We start from the raw sequence: 20,865 nt of genomic DNA, 5'->3' as shown, positions 1-20,865 counted from the left end.
TGTAAAGTGGAAGAACAGTTAACTTTTTAAATACATTCACTGTCTGTGTTTTTGTTTTGATTGTTGTAGGTTGGCTGCCTGAGCATTCGTGTAAAGAACTGCAGACATTTTACGCCTAACAGTATCCTTTCTTTTGATTTAAGAATCATAGTAATTATATCTCACTGTTTCAGTTATCCATTGCTGCATTACAGATCATTCCAAAACTTAGTGGCTTAACACATTGACCATTTTATTATTAATCACTACTGTGCATTCACTAGTTGCTTCTTCTGCTTCATGATATAACAGCTTGGGCTGTAGTTGTCTGACAGTTCAAAAGGGCTGGAATATCTGAAGTGGCTCATTTACATGTCTGGTTGCTTTAGTGGGGATGCATGGAAGGCTAGACTTAGCTGGGATGCTGAAATGGTTGGATCTCTCCCTCTTTCCCTGAGTCCTATCATGTTTTTTCCCCCGTATTAATTTTAATTTAAAAATATATCACAGTAATATATTATTTATCTTGATTACTAGTTTTTGGTGTCCCCTTAAATTTTGTGCCTGAGGTGAGTGCCTTTTTGGCTTACTAGTCCCAACCCTAGTCACGTTCCATTACATTTTATTGGTTAATGTAATCATAGAGCCAGTCCAGATTTAGTGGCAGGGGGAATAAAGACCACTTTTTTTCATGTGGGAGTAACAAAAGCTTTTCAGCCATCTGTATTCACTTCAATCACCATATAAGTGAAAGGAAAAGTATATATCTTCTTGTATGATAATGCTAATTTATTTGTAAGTAATGTGTGCTTCCTTTAAACATTTTTAAAAGGATTTATTTTATATTGGTGCTTTTAAATAAGCTGCGTGCTTATTTTTAGATATATCACAGCATAAAACTAGCTTCATTATGGAGATTTGATGTTTCTTTTTTATATAAAGAGAATTTTGGAAAATAATTGTATATAAAGAGATTTTTGAAGATAGTTAAATCATGAAACAAAATTTTTTACTCTGTAGCATTCTATGAAAGATACAATACAGACCAATATAATATAAATGAACTATATTCTTAAGTGAATTAGGGTAGAACACTTTTGGTCTCAAAATTAAAAATAAGTCATTCTGATATATTTTAAAATATTTTGAATTTCTACATAATTATCCTTAGGAAATATTTCAACTATATATTGCATAGTCACCTTGAAATTAATATATAGAAAAACTTGCAAAAGAATTTTGTTGGAAATGTAAGGTTAAAAATATAAGGGATGTAAGGAAGAATCAACCTTCTTTCACTTATATCGTGTCCACCAGTGATGGGCAAAAATACTATTTTAGAAGACTTTTTTCCTATTGTTTAATGCTACATGATTGATTCTTAGGTTTTGGTCTGAATCGTTTAATGTATTAATTTTATAATGTATTATTGCTCAATTACAACAAAACTTATTTCCTAAATATCATTCTATTTGCAGTCAGTTTACAACATTATGCTAATTTATTTATTCGCATCTCTATAAACAAAGCTGTGAAATGTACAAAAATGTGTAGCTTGCTATCCAAAAACAGTGAGAGGAACACTGTAATTAAGTTCGATGAAGTGAAGTATTTTTCTGTACAGGTAATGTTAATACCTCTTCTAGATATTAGAATGGCTCCTTATAGTTCCAAATATTCTACCCTAATTCTGTCTTTTTATAAAAATGAGTAGAAAAGAAACAAAAGCAGTGAGTGCCTTTTTATTTGGTATCTTACAGTATTCTATTTCTATACTATGGGCTATAGTGGTGTTTTAAAAAAAATAAACAATTTACTGCAAAATGCATTATCTTAGTAGATTTCTTTCCTGAGATGTTACTGTCTGTGGTTTCAAGTATTCATTATGCATGTATTTATCTCTATCTTGCTCTTCTCTTCCCATCTACTGTCTTCCACCTTAGAGTTTTTCCCATCTCCTTTCCCATTCCTTTTCTTCTATCCTGTTCTATTCCCCTTTGTCTCTCTCTAAGTATTGTTGCATGGATTAACTTAGTCTTTATTACAACCCAAACACACACACACACACATCCTTATTTTACAGATGAAGAAACTGAGGCACTCTGTGGTTAAGGACCTTCTTAAGGTCATGGAGCTAGTAAGTGGTAAGTGGTTGAGCTGGGAGTGTGGGCACTCTGGTTTCAGACCACACTTCATTAAACTGCCTCACACGCCAGCTCTTACTATGTTTCTGCTTACAGTTAGGCTTATTAGAATCTTAAATGTATCTTAAAACTTTAAAAAAAAAACGGCTAGGCTCAGTGACTCATGCCTGCAATCCCAGCACTTTGGGAGGCTGAGGCGGGCAGATTACTTGATGTCAGGAGTTTGAGACCAGCCTGACCAACATGGTGAAACCCTGTCTCTACTAAAAATACAAAAATTAGCCGGGCATGGTGGTGCACACCAGTAATCTCAGCTACTCGGCAGGCTGAGGCACGAGAATCACTTGAACCCAGGAGGCAGAGGTTGCAGTGAGCTGAGATCGTGCCACTGCACTTCAGCCTGGGCAACAAAGCTAGACTCCATCTCAAAAAAAAAAAAAAAAAGAATGACACTATTCCATACAGCTGCAAGATTCATTGATTTGTCCAAGTATTTATTACATTAATTGAATTTTAGGGGAATCCTAAAGCATTTTCTCTTGCTCCATATTATTTTTCAGACGTTATCTGTTTAAGCATTGAGTAGTGAAGATAGTTTTTTTTTTTTTAATACTTTAAGTTCTAGGGTACATGTGCATAACGTGCAGGTTTGTTACATAGGTATACATGTGTCATGTTGGCTTGCTGCACCCATCAACTCAACAGTTACATTAGGTATTTCTCCTAATGCTATCCCTTCCCCAGCCCCCCACCCCCTGACAGGCCCCAGTGTGTGATTTTCCCTGCCCTGTGTCCAAGTGTTCTCATTGTTCAGTTCCCACCTATGAGTGAGAACATGCAGTGTTTGGTTTTCTGTCCTTGTAATAGTTTGCTAAGAATGATGGTTTCCAGCTTCGTCCATGTCCCTGCAAAGGACATTAACTCATCCTTTTTTTTTTTTTAATTTAGTTATTTGTTTTTTTAATTATTATTATACTTTAAGTTCTAGGGTACATGTGCATAACGTGCAGGTTTGTTACATATGTAAACCTGTGCCATGTTGGTGTGCTGCACCCATCAACTCGTCAGCACCCATCAACTCGTCATTTACATCAGGTATAACTCCCAATGCAATCCCTCTCCCCTCCCCCCACCATGATAGGCCCCGGTGTGTGATGTTCCCCTTCCCGAGTCCAAGTGGTCTCATTGTTCAGTTCCCACCTATGAGTGAGAACATGTGGTGTTTGGTTTTCTGTTCTTGCGATAGTTTGCTGAGAATGATGGTTTCCAGCTGCATCCATGTCCCTACAAAGGACATGAACTCATCCTTTTTTATGGCTGCATAGTATTCCATGGTGTATCTGTGCCACATTTTCCCAATCCAGTCCATCACTGATGGACATTTGGGTTGATTCCAAGTCTTTGCTATTGTGAATAGTGCCGCAATAAACATACGTGGACATGTGTCTTTATAGCAGCGTGATTTATAATCCTTTGGGTATATACCCAGTAATGGGATGGCTGGGTCATATGGTACTTTTAGTTTTAGATCCTTGAGGAATCGCCATACTGTTTTTCATAATGGTTGAACTAGTTTACAATCCCACCAACAGTGTAAAAGTGTCCCTATTTCTCCACATCCTCTCCAGCACCTGTTGTTTCCTGACTTTTTAATGATTGCCATTCTAACTGGTGTGAGACGGTATCTCATTGTGGTTTTGATTTGCATTTCTCTGATGGCCAGTGATGATGAGCATTTTTTCATGTGTCTGTTGGCTGTATGCATGTCTTCTTTTGAGAAATGTCTGTTCATATCCTTTGCCCACTTTTTGATGGGGTGGTTTGTTTTTTTCTTGTAAATTTGTTTGAGTTCTTTGTAGGTTCTGGATATTAGCCCTTTGTCAGATGTAACTCATCCTTTTTTATGACTGCGTAGTATTCCATGGTGTATATGTGCCACATTTTCTTAATCCAGTCTATCATTGATGGACATTTGGGTTGGTTCCAAGTCTTTGCTATTGTGAATAGTGCTGCAATAAACATACATGTGCATGTGTCTTTACAGCAGCATGATTTATAATCCTTTGGGTATATACTCAGTAATGGGATCACTAGGTTAAATGGTATTTCTAGTTCTGGATCCTTGAGGAATTGCCACTCTGTGAAGACAGTTTTTTAAGCATAGGGTTTTGTTTGTTTGTTTATTTTTTTAAGCAACAAAAAAACAAGTAATAGTTTTGCTCCAGGCAATACATACTGTTTGTTTTACTCTGCAAATAGTTTTCCTAAGCTTCATTGGCAAATTCTCAAGAATTTGGGGGATATATGTCCATTTAAATACAATTTGAAACATTAATACTTGAAAATAATGTAAAGTATATAGTAAGGTGTTTATCTTCATTAGCATAATCAAAATCTTTTTCCTGTATTTATTTAAATAGGTACTGTTAGTTTGAGCACATTAAAAGGACAGTTTTAATGGAACTCTAATAGAAAGTTTGAGAATGACTTAATAATTACACAGAAAATTGGACAAGCAAGCAAAGAAACAAAAAATCAAGATACATGTTAACTACAGGGAAATTGAAAAATGATTCATGAAAGGAAATATAATTATTGTAATATATTGTTAAACTCTGAATGATAGTTATACATATAAACTAATACAAACACTAACAATCTAACAAAAATGTATGTTATAGAAGATATTGGAGGAATGGCGAGAAGTATGAAAACTGTCGGGGGAGAATAGAGAGATAATATTTTTCTTCCACAATATACAGTTAATACTTAGTATGTCAAACTAAAAAATCAACGAATAATATAAGCATGTTACTTAGAAACAGGAAGGCAAAACAGAGAAATTTATTTAGAGGTCGAAAAGGTAGCTTCCGAGGAGTGGAAATTAGGGGATGGGTGGGGTGGAATTCTAATATTGTACCCAGGATTTAATTTACAGAAGTATGACTATATGAAAACGTGGAGAGCTACTGTCATCAAAAAAAGAATTTGTTATATTCTCTGAGAGTAGGGGACATGAAACACCACTGAGGGCCACAGGGGAAGTATCAGAATGGTCAGGAGGCAGAGGACAGGAGTGAGGGAAGAATCTAGGCCTTTTGGGGGTTGCTGAGGGGAAGGTAAGGCAAGAAAACAGTTTAGGATTGGCTAGTTTGAATAATTTCAGGGGTCTTTGGGTTATAGAAATGGTCTCTGGTTTTCTAATACCTGGCCCTGGGATAATTTAGGGCAAAGGAAATGTGTGAGAATTAGATCAGGAGGTGGTTGGCTGGGCACGGTGGCTCATGCCTGTAATCCCAGCCCTTTGGGAGGCCAAGGAGAGAGGATCACTTAAGGTCAGGAGTTTGAGACCAGCCTGGCTAACATGGTGAAACCCATCTCTACTAAGAATACAAAACTTAGCTGGGTGTGGTGGCACATGCCTGTAATCCCAGCTACCTGGGAGGCTGAGACAAGAGAATCGCTTGAACCCAGGAGACAGAGTTTGCAGTGAGCTGAGATGGCACTACTGCACTCCAGCCTGGACAACAGAGTGAGACAAAAAAACAAAAACAAAAACACAAAAAATGGTGGGTGGAGCTATAGTGTTGGGATTGGTTAGTTTGCAATTAAAAGATGTGCTCTCTGCTAAGCCTTTGCTGTCTCTAGCAGTCTAACACTGGGAGGGGAAGTCTCTCCCTCAACAAGCTTTTTAAGATGCCAGAATTTCATAACTTACAGAAGCTTTTTTTTTTTTTTTCTCTTAAAAACAAAACAAAATGTGATTGAGCATAGTGGCTCACACCTATAATCCCAGCATTTTGGGAGGCCAAAGCAGGTGGATTGCTTGAGGCCTGGAGTTCTAAACTGGTGAGACCCCGTCTCTACAAAAGAAATATTAAAAAATTAACTGGGTGTGGTGGCATGTACCTGTAATCCCAGTTACTCCGGAGACTGAGGCAGAGAATGGCTTGCAACCAGTAGTTTGAGGCTGCAGTGAGCCATGATCCTATCACTGCACTCCAGCTTGAGTGACAGAGTGCGACCCTGTCTCAAAAATAAACCAAAACAAACAACAACAACAAAACAACAAAACCATGATTAATACAGGTGAGAGTAAAAAAAGTACTTTAACCATTGTAGAAATTTTTGACTTTATATAGTGTATAATTAGGATAAAATAAAATTACATTGCATACATTTTAGGACTTTAATTTGCTAAAATGTACAACATAGATCTAGGTTAAAAAATTTTAAATCCATACAAACTAACAACTGAAAACACATGGGAAGTGGATTTAACTTAGTTTAATTGTTCCAGAAAGCTGCTGGGAAAGTGATATAAAAACTCAGACTGAAGAATGAGTAAGCAGCGAATTTCTGGTTCTGGCCATGCTGGAATATTTGGTATTGGATTCACACGTCTGCTCTAAACAGCTATGAAACAGAAAAATACATGAAGAAACTATATCCTGGCATGGGACAATGGAAAGTGGAGGGAGGCACTTCTAAAGAGAAGGGAAGCACAAGCGGAGAGCTCCACATTTAATAAGCAGCTTTTTATCTGGCAGCGATTCCTGCACAGCAAAGTGAAACCCAAGAAGAGCGTGGCAGTCTTGGTGCGCGGAGGAAGCAGACGCCGAGCGGAGGAAGCAGACGCCGAGCGGAGGAAGCAGAGATGGCAGTTTAGTACCCCTACGGAGACTGGAATTTGTTGAGCAGGGTTTTAAAGAAAAAGGAATAGCAGTTAAAGAGCCCAGAAATCTATGTAGGTATTCTACTCCGGTTCTTGGCTGAAAATCAGTTGTGTGTACTGATTTTCCAGGAGAAACCTCCAGGAGAAACTACAGAGAACAGACGCTGGAGGGCTGAGAGCTGACTAGGAAATTCAGAAGTCCAAATTCAGAGTTATTGGAGTTTGACTCAGCGAAAGCAGAGAGATCTCATTGAATAGTCCCAGAATTCAGTTGAGATCCCAGAAAGGCCAAGTTTTAGGAGCAAGGACCATGTTCTACAGAAACTGCAATAGACCCATCCTCTAACGAAGCCTCTATAGGACGAACATAATCTGCTAGGAATTGCCTTCCAAAAAAGAACTGAACACTTTTTAGAGGAAGATATTTTAAAAATCCAGAGTATCATTTATAATGTCCATTCATACAATAAAAAATTACCACTTACAGAGGGATAAAAGCAGTCAATAGAAGTAAACCCACAGATGACCCAGATGTTCAAATTAGAAACAAGAACTTTAAAATAACTGTCATAAACATATCAAAGTGGAAACAGTGTACAAAAGGTGGACGAAATGGAAATTCTGAAGACAGTGAAAATGGAAAAGAACCAAGTAAAAATTCTAGATCTAAAAAATACGGTATTTGAAATAGATAGTTCATTGAAGGACTTAAAAGCATTCTGGAAACAGAGAAAGGATCTGTGAACTGAAAAACTGGTCCATCAAAATCATTCAAATAGAAGCTCAGAGGAAAAAAAGATTGGAAAAATGTAAGAAATTGGTGGGATACTGTCACTCAATTTATAACGCATAGTTGAGTCCCAGAGGAAGAGAAGAGGAAATATATATTTTTAACTTTTAAGTTCTGGGGTACGTGTGTAGGCTTGGTACATAGGTAAATTTGTGTCATGGGGGTTTGTTGTACAGATTATTTCATCACTAGGTATTAAGCCTAGTACTCAGTTATTTTTCTGATCCTCTGCTTCCTCCTACCTTCCACGCTCTGATAGGCCCCGCTGTGTTTTGTTCCCCTCTATGTGTCCATATGTTCTAATCATTTAGCTCCCAATTATAAGGGAGAACATGTAGTATTTGTTTTTCTGTTCTTATGTTTGTTTGCTAAGGATAATGGCCTCCAGCTCCATCCATGCCCCTGGAATGGATAGGATCTCGTTATTTTTTATGGCTGCATAGTATTCCATGGTGTATATGTACTACATTTTCTTTATCCAGTCTATCATTGATGGGCGTTCAGGTTGATTACATGTCTTTGCCCTTGTGAATGGTGCTGCAATGAGCATATGCGTGCATGTGTTTTTGTAATAGAACAATTCATATTCTTTTGGGTATATACCCAGTAATGGGATTGCTGGGTCAAATGGTATTTTTGTTCTTAGGTCTTTGAGGAATCACCACACTGTCTTCCACCATGGTTGAACTAATTTACACTCCCACCAACAGTGTATAAGCATTCCTTTTTCTCTGCAACCTCGTCAGCATCTGTTATTTATTTATTTTTTTTAGTTTTTAGTAATAGCCATTCTGACTGGTGTGAGATGGTATCTCATTGTGGTTTTGATTTGCATTTCTCTAATGATCAGTGATGCTGAGCTTTTTTTCACATGATTGTTGGCCATATGTGTGTCTTCTTTTGAAAAGTATCTGTTTATGTCCTTTGCCCGCTTTTTAATGGGGTTGTTTGTTTTTTTCTTGTAAATTTGTTTAAGTTCCTTATAGATGCTGGATATTAGACCTTTGTTAGATGCATAGTTTGCAAAAATGTTCCCCCATTCTTTGGTTGTCTGTTTACTCTGTTAATTGTTTTGCTGTGCAGAAGCTTTTTAGTTTAATTAGATCCCATTTGTCAATTTTTGCTTTTGTTGAGTTTGCTTTTGGTGTCTTCATCATGAAATCTTTGTCCCTGCCTCAGTCCTGATTGATATTGCTTAGGTTGTCTTCCAAGGTTTTTATTTTATAGTTTTGGGTTTTACATTTAAGTATTTAATCCATCTTGAGTGAATTTTTGTATATGGTATAAAGAAGAGGTCCAGTTCAGTCTTCTGCATGTGGCTTGCCAGTTATCCCAGCACCATTTATTGAATATAGAATCTTTTCCCTATTGCTTGTTTTTGTCAGGTTTGTCAAAGATAAGATAGTTGTAGGTGTATGGTCTTACTTCTGGGTTCTCTGTTCTGTTCCTTTGGTCTATGTGTCTGTTTTTGTACCAGTACCATGATGTTTTGGTTACATAGCCCTGTATAGTATAGTTTGAAGTTGGGTAGTGTGATGCCTCTAGCTTTGTTATTTTTGCTTAGGATTGCTTTGGTTATTTGGGCTCTTTTTTGGTTCTATATGAATTTTAAAATAGTTTTCTCTAGTTCTTTGAAGAATCTCAAGGGTGGTTTATTAAGAATAGCATTGAATCTATACATTTCTTTGGGCAGTAATGGCCATTTTAATGATATTGATTCTTCCTAACTGTGAGCATGGAATGTTTTACCATTTGTTTGTGTCATTTCTGACTTCTTTGAGCAGTGGTTTGTAGTTCTCCTTGTAGAGATCTTTCACCTCTCTAGTTAGCTATACTTCTAGGTATTTTATTCTTTTTATAGGAGTTGTGAATGGGAGTTCATTCCTGATTCAGTTCTTGACTTGTTGTTGGTGTATAGGACTGCTAGTGATTTTTGCACATTGATTTTTTGTCCTAGGACTTTGCTGAAGTTGTTTATCAGTTTAAGAAGCTTTTGGGCTGAGACTATGGGGTTTTCTAGATGTAGGATTATGTCATCTGCAAACAGGGATAGTTTGACTTCCTCTGTTCCTATTGGGATGCCTTTTATTTCTTTCACTTGCCTGATTGCTGTGGCCAGGATTTCCAATACTATGTTGACTAGGAGTGGTGAGAGAGAGCATCCTTTGTCTTGTGCCAGTTTTTAAGGGGAATAGGGAACTGGTTTGGATTTACATCCATTGTTTTTGAAGCACATCAGCTGAATAACGTTGAGGTTTATTTAAAAAAAAATAGGGAAGCATTGCCCATTCAGTATGATATTGGCTGTGGGTTTCAATACCTCAATATCTTATTATTCTGAAGTATGGTCCTTCAATATTTAGTTTGTTGAGAGGTTTGACATGAATGGTATTGAATTTTATTCAGTAGCTGCATTATCTGCATCTATTGACATAATCGTGGTTTTTGTCTTTAGTTCTGTTTATGTGATTAATCACGTTTATTTATTTGTATATGTTGAGCCAACCTTGCATCCCAAGGATAAAGCCTACTTGATAGTGGTGGAAAAGCTTTTTGATCCGCTGCTAAATTCAGTTTGCCAGTATTTTGTTGAGGATTTTTGCATCAATGTTCATCAAGAATATTGGCCTAAAGTTTTCTTTTTTGTTGAATCTCTGCCAAGTTTTCATCAGGGTGATGCTGATGAACTGCTCATAGATGCTGATTCTATGATGCTCATAGAATAAGTTAAGGAGGCGTCCCTTCTCCTCAATTTTTGGAAATAGTTTCAGTAGGAATGGTACCAGCTCTTCTTTGTATATCTGGTAAAATTCAGCTATGAATTCTTCTGGTCTTGGGCTTTTTCTGGTTGGTAGGCTATTTATTATTGCTTCAATTTCAGAGCTTGTTATTGGTCTATTCAGGGATTCAGTTTCTTCCCGGTTCAGTCTTCGGAGGGTATATGTGACCAGGAATTTATCCATTTCTGGAAGATTTTCTAGCTTATTTGCATAGTGGTGTTCATAATACTCTCCAATGGTTGTTTGTATTTCTGTGGGGTCAGTGGTAACATCCCCCTTATCGTTTCTAATTGTGTTTATTTGAATCCAGAAGAGGAAATATTTAAAGAACTAATGACCTAAGTCTTCCCCAAATTGATTAAAAATCCATCCATAGATTCAAGAAACTCAGTGAACCTTAAGTGAATGAGTACAGAAATGATCACACATATGTACATCCCATTCAAACTGCTGAAAACCAAAGATAATGAGAAAATCTTAAAGGCAGCCAGTGGGGGGAAAAACACATTACATTCAGTTGCACAACAATAAGAATATCAGCTGACTCTCCATCAAAAACGATGTAAGTCAGAGGACAAGAGAATGCCAGCTTTGGAAAGCTGGGAGGCAGGGAAAATTCAGCTTAGGTTTCTATATTCAGTGAGAATATACTTCAAAAAGATGGTGAAAGACAAAAGCTGAGAGAATTTATATCTAGAAGACCTGCATGGTAATAAATAGCAAATAAAGCTTCAGGTTGGAGACAAATGATCCCAGATAGAAGCCCAGATGCACAGGAAGGAAGAGCACTAGAAATGGTAAATGTGTGGGTAAAAACACAAGACTATTAAAAAAAATTTCTCCAAAAGACAATTGAGTCTTATTATTTAAAAACACAATAATGTCAAGGAATGATAGGAATTGTAGCATATGTAGAAGTGCAATACATGGCCAGAATAGCACAGAGAATGAGGAGGTGTAAACAGAATTATACTATTGGACATAGTGGCTTAATTTTAATTCAAGATTCATTGTGATATGTGAAAGATCCATATTATAATCCCTAGAGCAACCACGAAAAGTTAAACAAAATTGTATTAGGAAGGAAGAAAGGAGAAGGAGAGGGAGGGAGGGAGTCAGAGAGAGGGAGGAAGATGAGTGTGGAAACTAAATTAGCATTAAATTTGAGAACTTTGAAAATGACAGTAAAACTTCAGGAAATCAAGAAGAAGAAATTAATAACAGAAAAGAAATAAATGAGTTATTTACAGCAATATAGATATTAAAGAAATGTAACAATACAAAAGCTAATTATTAATAAAAGTAGCACAGTAGGCACAATTCTGGTAAGTCTCATTAAGAAAATTATGCAAAATTTGGAATATAGGTATAAATATAAAGGCAGTTTAAAAAGTTAAAAAAGAGAATACCATATATAACTCTATGCCAAAAATTTGAAAATATAGATGAAATAGAATATTGTGTTAGAAAAATATGAATTACATTATGTTTTAGCTCTATTTTTTGTAAACTGAATATAGATTTAAACATCCAGTCTGACAGTCTTTGTATTTTATCTACATCTGTTAGTGTAGTAGTTAATATATGTAATGTTAATGTATGTAACGTTACTGTAGCATCTGTCACATTTTATGTAATTATAATATATTTGAGTTTGAATTGGTTACCTTCTTTTGTGCTTTCTATTTATCCCAATTGAACCATGGATTATTTTTCTTTTTTTTTTAATACAAAGTAAATAACCTTTTATTATCATAGTATCCATTAATCCTAGAATAATGATTAGCTCAACACAAAATAGTGTCCTTCACAAACAAATATTAGATAAAACTAATTAAGCTGTGCTTCTAATTGGCAAAAAAGTTTTGCTATGACAGAATTTAAAAACAAAATAAGAAAGAACAAAAACATTTAAGCCTTGTTAAAAAAAAGATATTTGTCATCAGAGTAAAGTAATATATTATTATGATATTTTGACATTATTTACTCACATTCAATTTTAGCTGATTGGTGTTGAGTTAATCATCAAACAAAAATATACTACTTAATAAAGCCAATTATATGCAAATAGGCTTTGAATAATTGAAAGGTGCACCATTTTAGAAAGTGTTGACTATACAGGTAGTTAAGGTAGATTTCTTGACTGTTTACCTGTTTTCAGGACCAGTATTATTCATAATGATAATTTAATGATTATAAAGTACATTTTCTCCACTTATATAATAAATAAGGAAATAAATGTTGAAGTGTTATTGAAAACACTCTTTTAATTCAACCATGTATTAAAAATTATGTAGGTTCTGCTGCTTCTCTGAACTAATTACCAGTGTCATCTCCATAATTATGTACCATATTCCTTTCACAGAGCAACACTTAAAATGGAAATAACATAATTTATCATACCCGCTTCAGTAAACTATATAGTTGAAAATATGCATGAATGAATTTTAAGGTATATGAGCTCTTGAATCAGTGGTGTCACAAAATGTCTGGGAAGTAAACATGAATATTGTCATATTAGTTATTCTAATCTTGAGCTCATGACTTTTTGTACTCCTTTATGTAAATTCAAAACAGTAAAATAAACTTCATGCAAATTATTCTGTTCTGAAATCTGTGATTATGTAGATAAAAACTGAGTTTAATTTTACCTTTTCAAGGAGATATTGATGTAAGCATTATGGTCTAATGCAAGCATTTCAAGAAAAATGCTTGCTTTTTGATAAAACTTTGTAAAGCATTTTTTTTATTATACTTTAAGTTCTAGGGTACATGTGCACAATGTGCAGGTTTGTTACATATGTATACCTGTGCCATGTTGGTGTGCTGCACCCATTAACTCGTCATTTATATTAGGTGTATCTCCTAATGCTATCCTTCCCCTTGCCCCATCCCCACAATAGGCCCCAGTGTGTGTGATGTTCCCCTTCATATGTCCAAGTGATCTCCTTGTTCAATTCCCACCTATGAGTGAGAACATGTGGTGTTTGATTTTCTGTTCTTGCGATAGTTTCCTCAGAATGATGGTTTCCAGCTGCATCCATGTCCCTACAAAGGACATGAACTCATCCTTTTTTATGGTTGCATAGTATTCCATGGTGTATATGTGCCACATTTTCTTAATCCAGTCTGTCACTGATGGACATTTGGGTTGATTCCAAGTCTTTGCTATTGTGAATAGTGCCACAATAAACATACATGTGCATGTGTCTTTATAGCAGCATGATTTATAATCCTTTGGGTATATACCTAGTAATGGGATGGCTGGGTCAAATGGTATTTCTAGTTCTAGATCCTTGAGGAATCGCCACACTGTTTTCCACAATGGTTGAACTAATTTACAGTCCCACCAACAGTGTAAAAGTGTTCCTGTTTCTCCACATCCTCTCCAGCACCTGTTTGTTTCCTGATTTTTTAATGATTGCCATTCTAACTGGTGTCAGATGGTGTCATATTGTGGTTTTGATTTGCATTTCTCTGATGGCCAGTGATGATGAGCATTTTTTCGTGTGTCTGTTGGCTGTATGAATGTCTTCTTTTGAGAAGTGTCTATTCATATCCTTTGCCCATTTTTTGATGGGGTTGTTTGTTTTTTTCTTGTAAATTTGTTTGAGTTCTTTGTAGGTTCTGGATATTAGCCCTTTGTCAGATGAGTAGATTGCAAAAATTTTCTCCCATTCTGTAGGTTGCCTGTTGACTCTGATGGTAGTTTCTTTTGCTGTGCAGAAGCTCTTTAGTTTAATTAGATCCCATTTGTCAATTTTGGCTTTTGTTGCTGTTGCTTTTGGTGTTTTAGACATGAAGTCCTTGCTCGTGCCTATGTCCTGAAAGGTATTACCTAGGTTTTCTTCTAGGGTTTTTATGGTTTTAGGTCTAACGCTTAAGTCTCTAATCCATCTTGAATTAATTTCTGTATAAGGAGTAAGGAAAGGATCCAGTTTCAGCTTTCTACTTATCGCTAGCCGATTTTCCCAGCACCATTTATTAAATAGGGAATCCTTTCCCCATTTCTTGTTTTTGTCAGGTTTGTCAAAGATCAGATGGTTGTAGATGTGTGGTATTATTTCTGAGAGCTCTGTTCTGTTCCATTGGTCTATATCTCTGTTTTGGTACCAGTATCATGCTGTTTTGGTTACTGTAGCCTTGTAGTATAGTTTGAAGTCAGGTTGCGTGATGCCTCCAGCTTTGTTCTTTTGGCTTAGGATTGTCTTGGCAACGTGGGCTCTTTTTTGGTTCCATATGAACTTTAAAAAGGTTTTTTCCAATTCTGTGAAGAAAGTCATTGGTAGCTTGATGGGGATGGCATTGAATCTATAAATTACCTTGGGCAGTATGGCCATTTTCATGATATTGATTCTTCCTATCCATGAGCATGGTATGTTCTTCCATTTGTTTGTGTCCTCTTTTATTTCACTGAGCAGTGGTTTGTAGTTCTCCTTGAAGAGTTCTTTCACATCCCTTGTAAGTTGGATTCCCAGATATTTTATTCTCTTTGAAGCAATCGTGAATGGGAGTTCATTCATGATTTGGCTCTCTGTCTGTTATTGGTGTATAAGAATACTTCTGGTTTTTGCACATTGATTTTTGTATCTGAGACTTTGCTGAAGTTGCTTATCAGCTTAAGGAGATTTTGGGCTGCGACCATGGGGTTTTCTAAATATACATTCATGTCATCTGCAAACAGGGACAATTTGACTTCTTCTTTTCATAACTGAATACCCTTTATTTCTTTCTCTTGCCTAACTGCCCTAGCCAGAACTTCCAACACTATGTTGAATAGGAGTGGTGAGAGAGGGCATCCCTGTCTTGTGCCAGATTTCAAAGGGAATGCTTCTAGTTTTTGCCCATTCTGTATGATATTGGCTGTGGGTTTGTCATAAATAGCTCTTATTATTTTGAGATACGTTCCATCAATACCGAATTTATTGAGAGTTTTTAGCATGAAGGGCTGTTGAATTTTGTCAAAGGTATTTTCTGCATCTATTGAGATAATCATGTGGTATTTGTCTTTGGTTCTGTTTATATGCTGGATTACGTTTATTGATTTGCGTATGTTGAACCAGGCTTGCATCCCAGAGATGAAGCCCACTTGATCATGGTGGATAAGCTTTTTGATGTGCTGCTGGATTCAGTTTGCCAGTATTTTACTGAGGATTTTTGCATCGATGTTCATCAGGGATATTCATCTAAAATTCTCTTTTTTTGTTTTGTCTCTGCCAGGCTTTGGTATCAGGATGATGTTGGCCTCAAAATGAGTTAGGTACATTCCCTCTTTTTCTATTGATTGGAATAGTTTCAGAAGGAATGGTACCAGCTCCTCCTTGTACCTCTGGTAGAATTCGGCTGTGAATTCGTCTGGTCCTGGACTTGTTTTGGTTGGTAGGCTCTTAATTATTGCCTCAATTTCAGAGCCTGTTATTCGTCTATTCAGGGATTCAACTTCTTCCTGGTTTAGTCTTGGGAGAGTGTATGTGTCCAGGAATTTATCCATTTCTTCTAGGTTTTCTAATTTTTTTGCGTAGAGGTATTTATAGTATTCTCTGATGGTAGTTTGTATTTCTTTGGGGTCGGTGGTGATATCCCCTTTATCATTTTTTATTGCGTCTATTTGATTCTTCTCTCTTTTCTTCTTTATTAGTCTTGCTAGTGGTCTATCAATTTTGTTGATCTTTTCAAAAAACCAGCTCCTGGATTCATTGATTTTTTGAAGGATTTTTTATGTCTCTATCTCCTTCAGTTCTGCTCTGATCTTGGTTATTTCTTGCCTTCTGCTAGCTTTTGAGTGTGTTTGCTCTTGCTTCTCTAGTTCTTTTAAGTGTGATGTTAGGGTGTCAGTTTTAGATCTTTCCCGCTTTCTCTTGTGGGCATTTAGTGCTATAAATTTCTCTCTACACACTGCTTTAAATGTGTCCCAGAGATTCTGGTATGTTGCATCTTTGTTCTCGTTGGTTTCAAAGAACATGTTTATTTCTACCTTCATTTTGTTATGTACCCAATAGTCATTCAGGAGCAGGTTGTTCAGTTTCCATATAGTTGAGCAGTTTTGATTGAGTTTCTTAGTCCTGAGTTCTCATTTGATTGCACTGTGGTCTGAGAAGCAGTGTGTTATAATTTGTGTTCTTTTACATTTGCTGAGGACTGCTTTACTTCCAACTATGTGGTCAATTTTGGAATAAGTGCGATGTGGTGCTGAGAAGAATGTATGTTCTGTTGATTTGGGGTGGAGAGTTCTGTAGATGTCTATTAGATCTGCTTGTTGCAGAGCTGAATTCAATTCCTGGATATCCTTGTTAACTTTCTGTCTCATTTATCTGTCTAACATTGACAGTGGGGTGTTAAAGTCTCCCGTTATTATTGTGTGGGAGTCTAAGTCTCTTTGTAAGTCTCTAAGGACTTGGTTTATGAATCTGAGTGCTCCTGTATTGGGTGCATATATATTTAGGATAGTTAGCTCTTCTTGTTGAATTGATCCCTTTACCATTATGTAATGGTCTTCTTTGTCTCTTTTGATCTTTGTTGGTTTAAAGTCTGTTTTATCCGAGACTAGGATTGCAACCTCTGCCTTTTTTTGTTCTCCATTTGCTTGGTAGATCTTCCTCCATGCCTTTATTTTGACCCTATGTGTGTGTCTGCATGTGAGATGGGTCTCCTGAATACAGCACACTGATGGGTCTTGACTCTTTATCCGATTTGCCTTTCTGTGTCTTCTAATTGGACTATTTAGTCCATTTACATTTAAGGTTAATATTGTTATGTGTGAACTTGATCCCGTCATTATGATATTAGCTGGTTATTTTGCTCGTTAGTTGATGCAGTTTCTTCCTAGCATCGATGATCTTTACATTTTGGCATGTTTTTACAATGGCTGGTACTGGTTGTTCCTTTCCACGTTTAGTGCTTCCTTCAGGATCTCTTGTAGCACAGGCCTGGTGGTGACAAAATCTCTCAGAAATTTGCTTATCTGTAAATGATTTTATTTCTCCTTCACTTACGAAACTTAGGTTGACTGGATATGAAATTCTGAGTTGAACATTCTTTTCTTTAAGAATGTTGAATATTGTCCCCCACTCTCTTCTGGCTTGTAGAGTTTCTGCCAGGAGATCGGCTGTTAGTCTGATGGGCTTCCCTTTGTGGTTAACCCGGCCTTTCTCTCTGGCTGCCCTTAACATTTTTTCCTTCATTTCAACTTTCGTGAATCTGACAATTATGTGTCTTGGAGTTGCTCTTCTCGAGGAGTATCTTTGTGGCATTCTCTGTATTTCCTGAATTTGAATGTTGGCCTGCCTTGCTAGGTTGGGGAAGTTCTCCTAGATAATATCCTGCAGAGTATTTTCCAACTTGGATCCATTCTCCACGTCACTTTCAGGCATACCAATCAAACATAGATTTGGTCTTTTCACATAGTCCCATATTTCTTGGAGGCTTTGTTTATTTCTTTTTACTCTTTTTTCTCTAAACTTCTTTTCTTGCTTCATTTCATTCATTTGATCTTCAATCACTGATACTCTTTCTTCCATTTGATCGAATCAGTTACTGAAGCTTGTGCATTTGTCACATAGTTCTCGTGTCATGGTTTCCAGCTCTATCAGGTCATTTAAGGACTTCTCTATATTGGTTATTCTAGTTATCCATTTTTCCATTCTTTCTTCACCGTTTTTAGTTTCTTTGCACTGGGTACGTCGTTCCTCCTTTAGCTCTGAGAAGTTTGATCGTCTGAAGCCTTCTTCTCTCAGCTCGTGAAAGTCATTCTCCATCCAGCTTTGTTCTGTTGCTGGCGATGAGCTGCGTTGCTTTGGAGGGGGAGATGCACTCTGATGTTTTGAATTTCTAGTTTTTCTGCCCTGCTTTTTCCCCATCTTTGTGGTTTTATCTGCCTTTGGTCTTTGATGATGCTGATGTACTGATGGGGTTTTGGTGTGGGTGTCCTTTCTGTTTGTTAGTTTTCCTTCTAACAGTCAGGACCTTCAGCTGCAGGTCTGTTGGAGTTTGCTTGAGGTCCACTCCAGACCCTGTTTGCCTGGGTATCAGCAGCAGAGGCTGCAGAAGATAGAATATTGCTGAACGGCAAGTTTTGCTGTCTGATTCTTGCTCTGGAAGCTTTGTCTCAGAGGTGTACCCAGCCATGTGAGATGTGAGGTGTCAGTCTGCACCTAGTGGGGGATGTCTCCCAGTTAGGCTACTCAGGGGTCTGGGACCCACTTGAGTATGCAGTCTGTCTGTTCTCAGATCTCAAGTTCCATGGTGGGAGAACCACTGCTCTCCTCAAAGCTGTCAGACAGGGTCATTTACATCTGCCAAGGTTTCTGCTGCTTTTTGTTTAGCAATGCCCTGTCCCCAGAGGTGGAATCTATAGAGGCAGGCAGGCCTCCTTGAGCTGTGGTGGGCTCCACCCAGTTCGAGCTTCCTGGCAGCTTTGTTTACCCACTTAAGCCTCAGCAATGGCAGGCGCAACTCCCCCAGCCTCGCTGTCCCCTTGCAGTGAGATCTCAGACTGCTGTTCTAGCAATGAGGAGGCTCTGTGGGCATGGAACCCTCTGGGCCAGGCGTGGGATATAATCTCTGGTGTGCTGTTTGCCAAGACCCTTGGTAAAGTGCAGTGTTAGGGTGGGAATTACCCGATTTTCCAGGTGTTGTGTGTCTCAGTTTCCCTTGGCTAGGAAAAGGAATTCTCTTCCCCCTTGTGCTTCCCAGGTGAGGTGATTGCTTCAGCTCTCGCTGGTCAGGGTGCACCCACTGACCAGCACTGACTGTCCTGTCCAACACGCCCCAGAGAGATGAACCCAGTACCTCAGTTGAAAATGCAGAAATCACCTGTCTTCTGTGACACTCACGCTGGGAGCTGTTCCTATTTGGCCATCTTGGGTGTCCCCGCTGTGGATTATTTTTTCTTCCTTCCTCTTTTTGTCTTCTTTTCTTCATCTCCGGGATTGAATACAGTTGATGCTTGGGCAACACAGGCATTGAGGCACTGAACCCCCCTCTGCAGTCAAAACTCTGACTTCCCCAGTCAGTAGACTACTAATGGTCTACTATTGACTAGAATTTTTACCAATAACATAAACAGTTGATTGACACATATTTTGTATGTTATATTTTATATATTGTATTCTTACAATACTGCAACTAGAGAAAAGAAAATGTGAAGAAAATCATAGGGAAAAGAAAGCATGTTTACTGTTCATTACGTGGAAGAGGATCATCATAAAGGTCTTCATTCTTGTTTTCACATTGAGCAGGCTGAGAAAGAAGAGAGGTTGGTCTTGCTCTCTCAAAGGTGGGAGAGGAGGAAGTAGTGGAGGAGGTAGAAGGAGAGGCAGGCACACTGGGTCTAACTTTTATATAAAAAAAAACATGTATAAGTGGACTCATGCAGCTCAAACCATGTCGTTCAAGGGTCAACTGTATTTTACAATTTCATTCCGTTTTTCTTCTTTGTTGTTTTGGAGATTATGCACTACTCTTTTAAAAAATGGCTATCATAGAAATTTTGTATGCTTATGAAATCTGATGTTTAACAATATCCTCATCCTTCATCCTTCTCCTGGGAAGAGCAAGGATCTTAGAAACTTTAATTCCATTTATTGCCCTCAACTAATATGTTGTTATTGTCTCTTTTTTTTTTTGTATTTTTAATTCCCCTGAGTTGTAATTTGTATTTATTTAATATAGTCTATATTTGTTTTGTTTACCTACATGTTTGCCACTTTAATTTTTCTTAGAGCTCAGATCATCCTCCTGGGGTCAGTTACCTTCTATCATAACTATTTATTTAAAATTATTTTTCCTATGAGAGTTAATTGGTGATGTAATTATTTTGTTTGCCTGGTGTTTTGTTTTTTTTTCTTGTTCTGTAGGGAATTTTTTTTTTTTAAATACTTTAAATCCTGGGATACATGTGTAGAATGTGCAGGTTTGTTACATAGGTATACACGTGCCATGGTGGTTTGCTGCACCCATCATACCGTCACCTACATTAGGTATCTCTCCTAATGCTATCCCTCCCTTATCCCCCCACCCCTTGATAGGCCCCTCCCTGTGTGATGTTCCCCTCCCTGTGTCCATGTGTTCTCATTTTTCAACTCCCACTTATGAGTGAGAACATGTGGTGTTTGGTTTTCTGTTTTGTTAGTTTGAAGGTCTTTATGCCATTCTCATTTTTGAATGAAAATTTTATTGAGTATAGAATTGTAAATTTGCAGTTATTTTCTGAAGTATCATTTCACTATCTCTTAGCATCCATATTTGTTGAAGAGAAGTCACTTGTCAGTCTGTCACCTTTGAAAAGAATGTATCTTCCTCTCTGTGTGTGTGTTATAAATATTTTTCTTCTAATTTCACTCTGATGTGTCTGTATTTGGGTTTTTGTATATTATGTTCGGATTTATTGGCTGCTTAACCTGGATTGTTGATGTTCATTAGTTATGAAAAATTATTAAAGAAAGAAAAATCTTTCCTTCCTTCCTTCCTTCCTTCCTTCCTTCCTTCCTTCCTTCCTTC

General features: G+C 37.2%; 1 protein-coding gene across 2 annotated transcripts in view; it reads left to right on the top strand.

Moving 5' to 3' along the window:
- C2CD6 (C2 calcium dependent domain containing 6) overlaps positions 1-20,865 on the top strand; it is a 197,572-nt gene that overhangs the window by 13,999 nt on the left and 162,708 nt on the right. For both annotated transcript variants that reach the window (XM_023218941.3, XM_023218931.3), the window contains exons 3-4: positions 70-121; positions 1,458-1,603. In XM_023218941.3, coding sequence (XP_023074709.1) covers positions 70-121; positions 1,458-1,603 — 198 coding nt within the window. The remainder of the gene's footprint in view (positions 1-69; positions 122-1,457; positions 1,604-20,865) is intronic.

The sequence above is a fragment of the Piliocolobus tephrosceles genome, chromosome 11, assembly GCF_002776525.5.
Source record: "Piliocolobus tephrosceles isolate RC106 chromosome 11, ASM277652v3, whole genome shotgun sequence".
NCBI classification, from domain to species: Eukaryota; Metazoa; Chordata; class Mammalia; order Primates; family Cercopithecidae; genus Piliocolobus; species Piliocolobus tephrosceles.
This window is presented reverse-complemented; position numbering and strand designations above follow the sequence as displayed.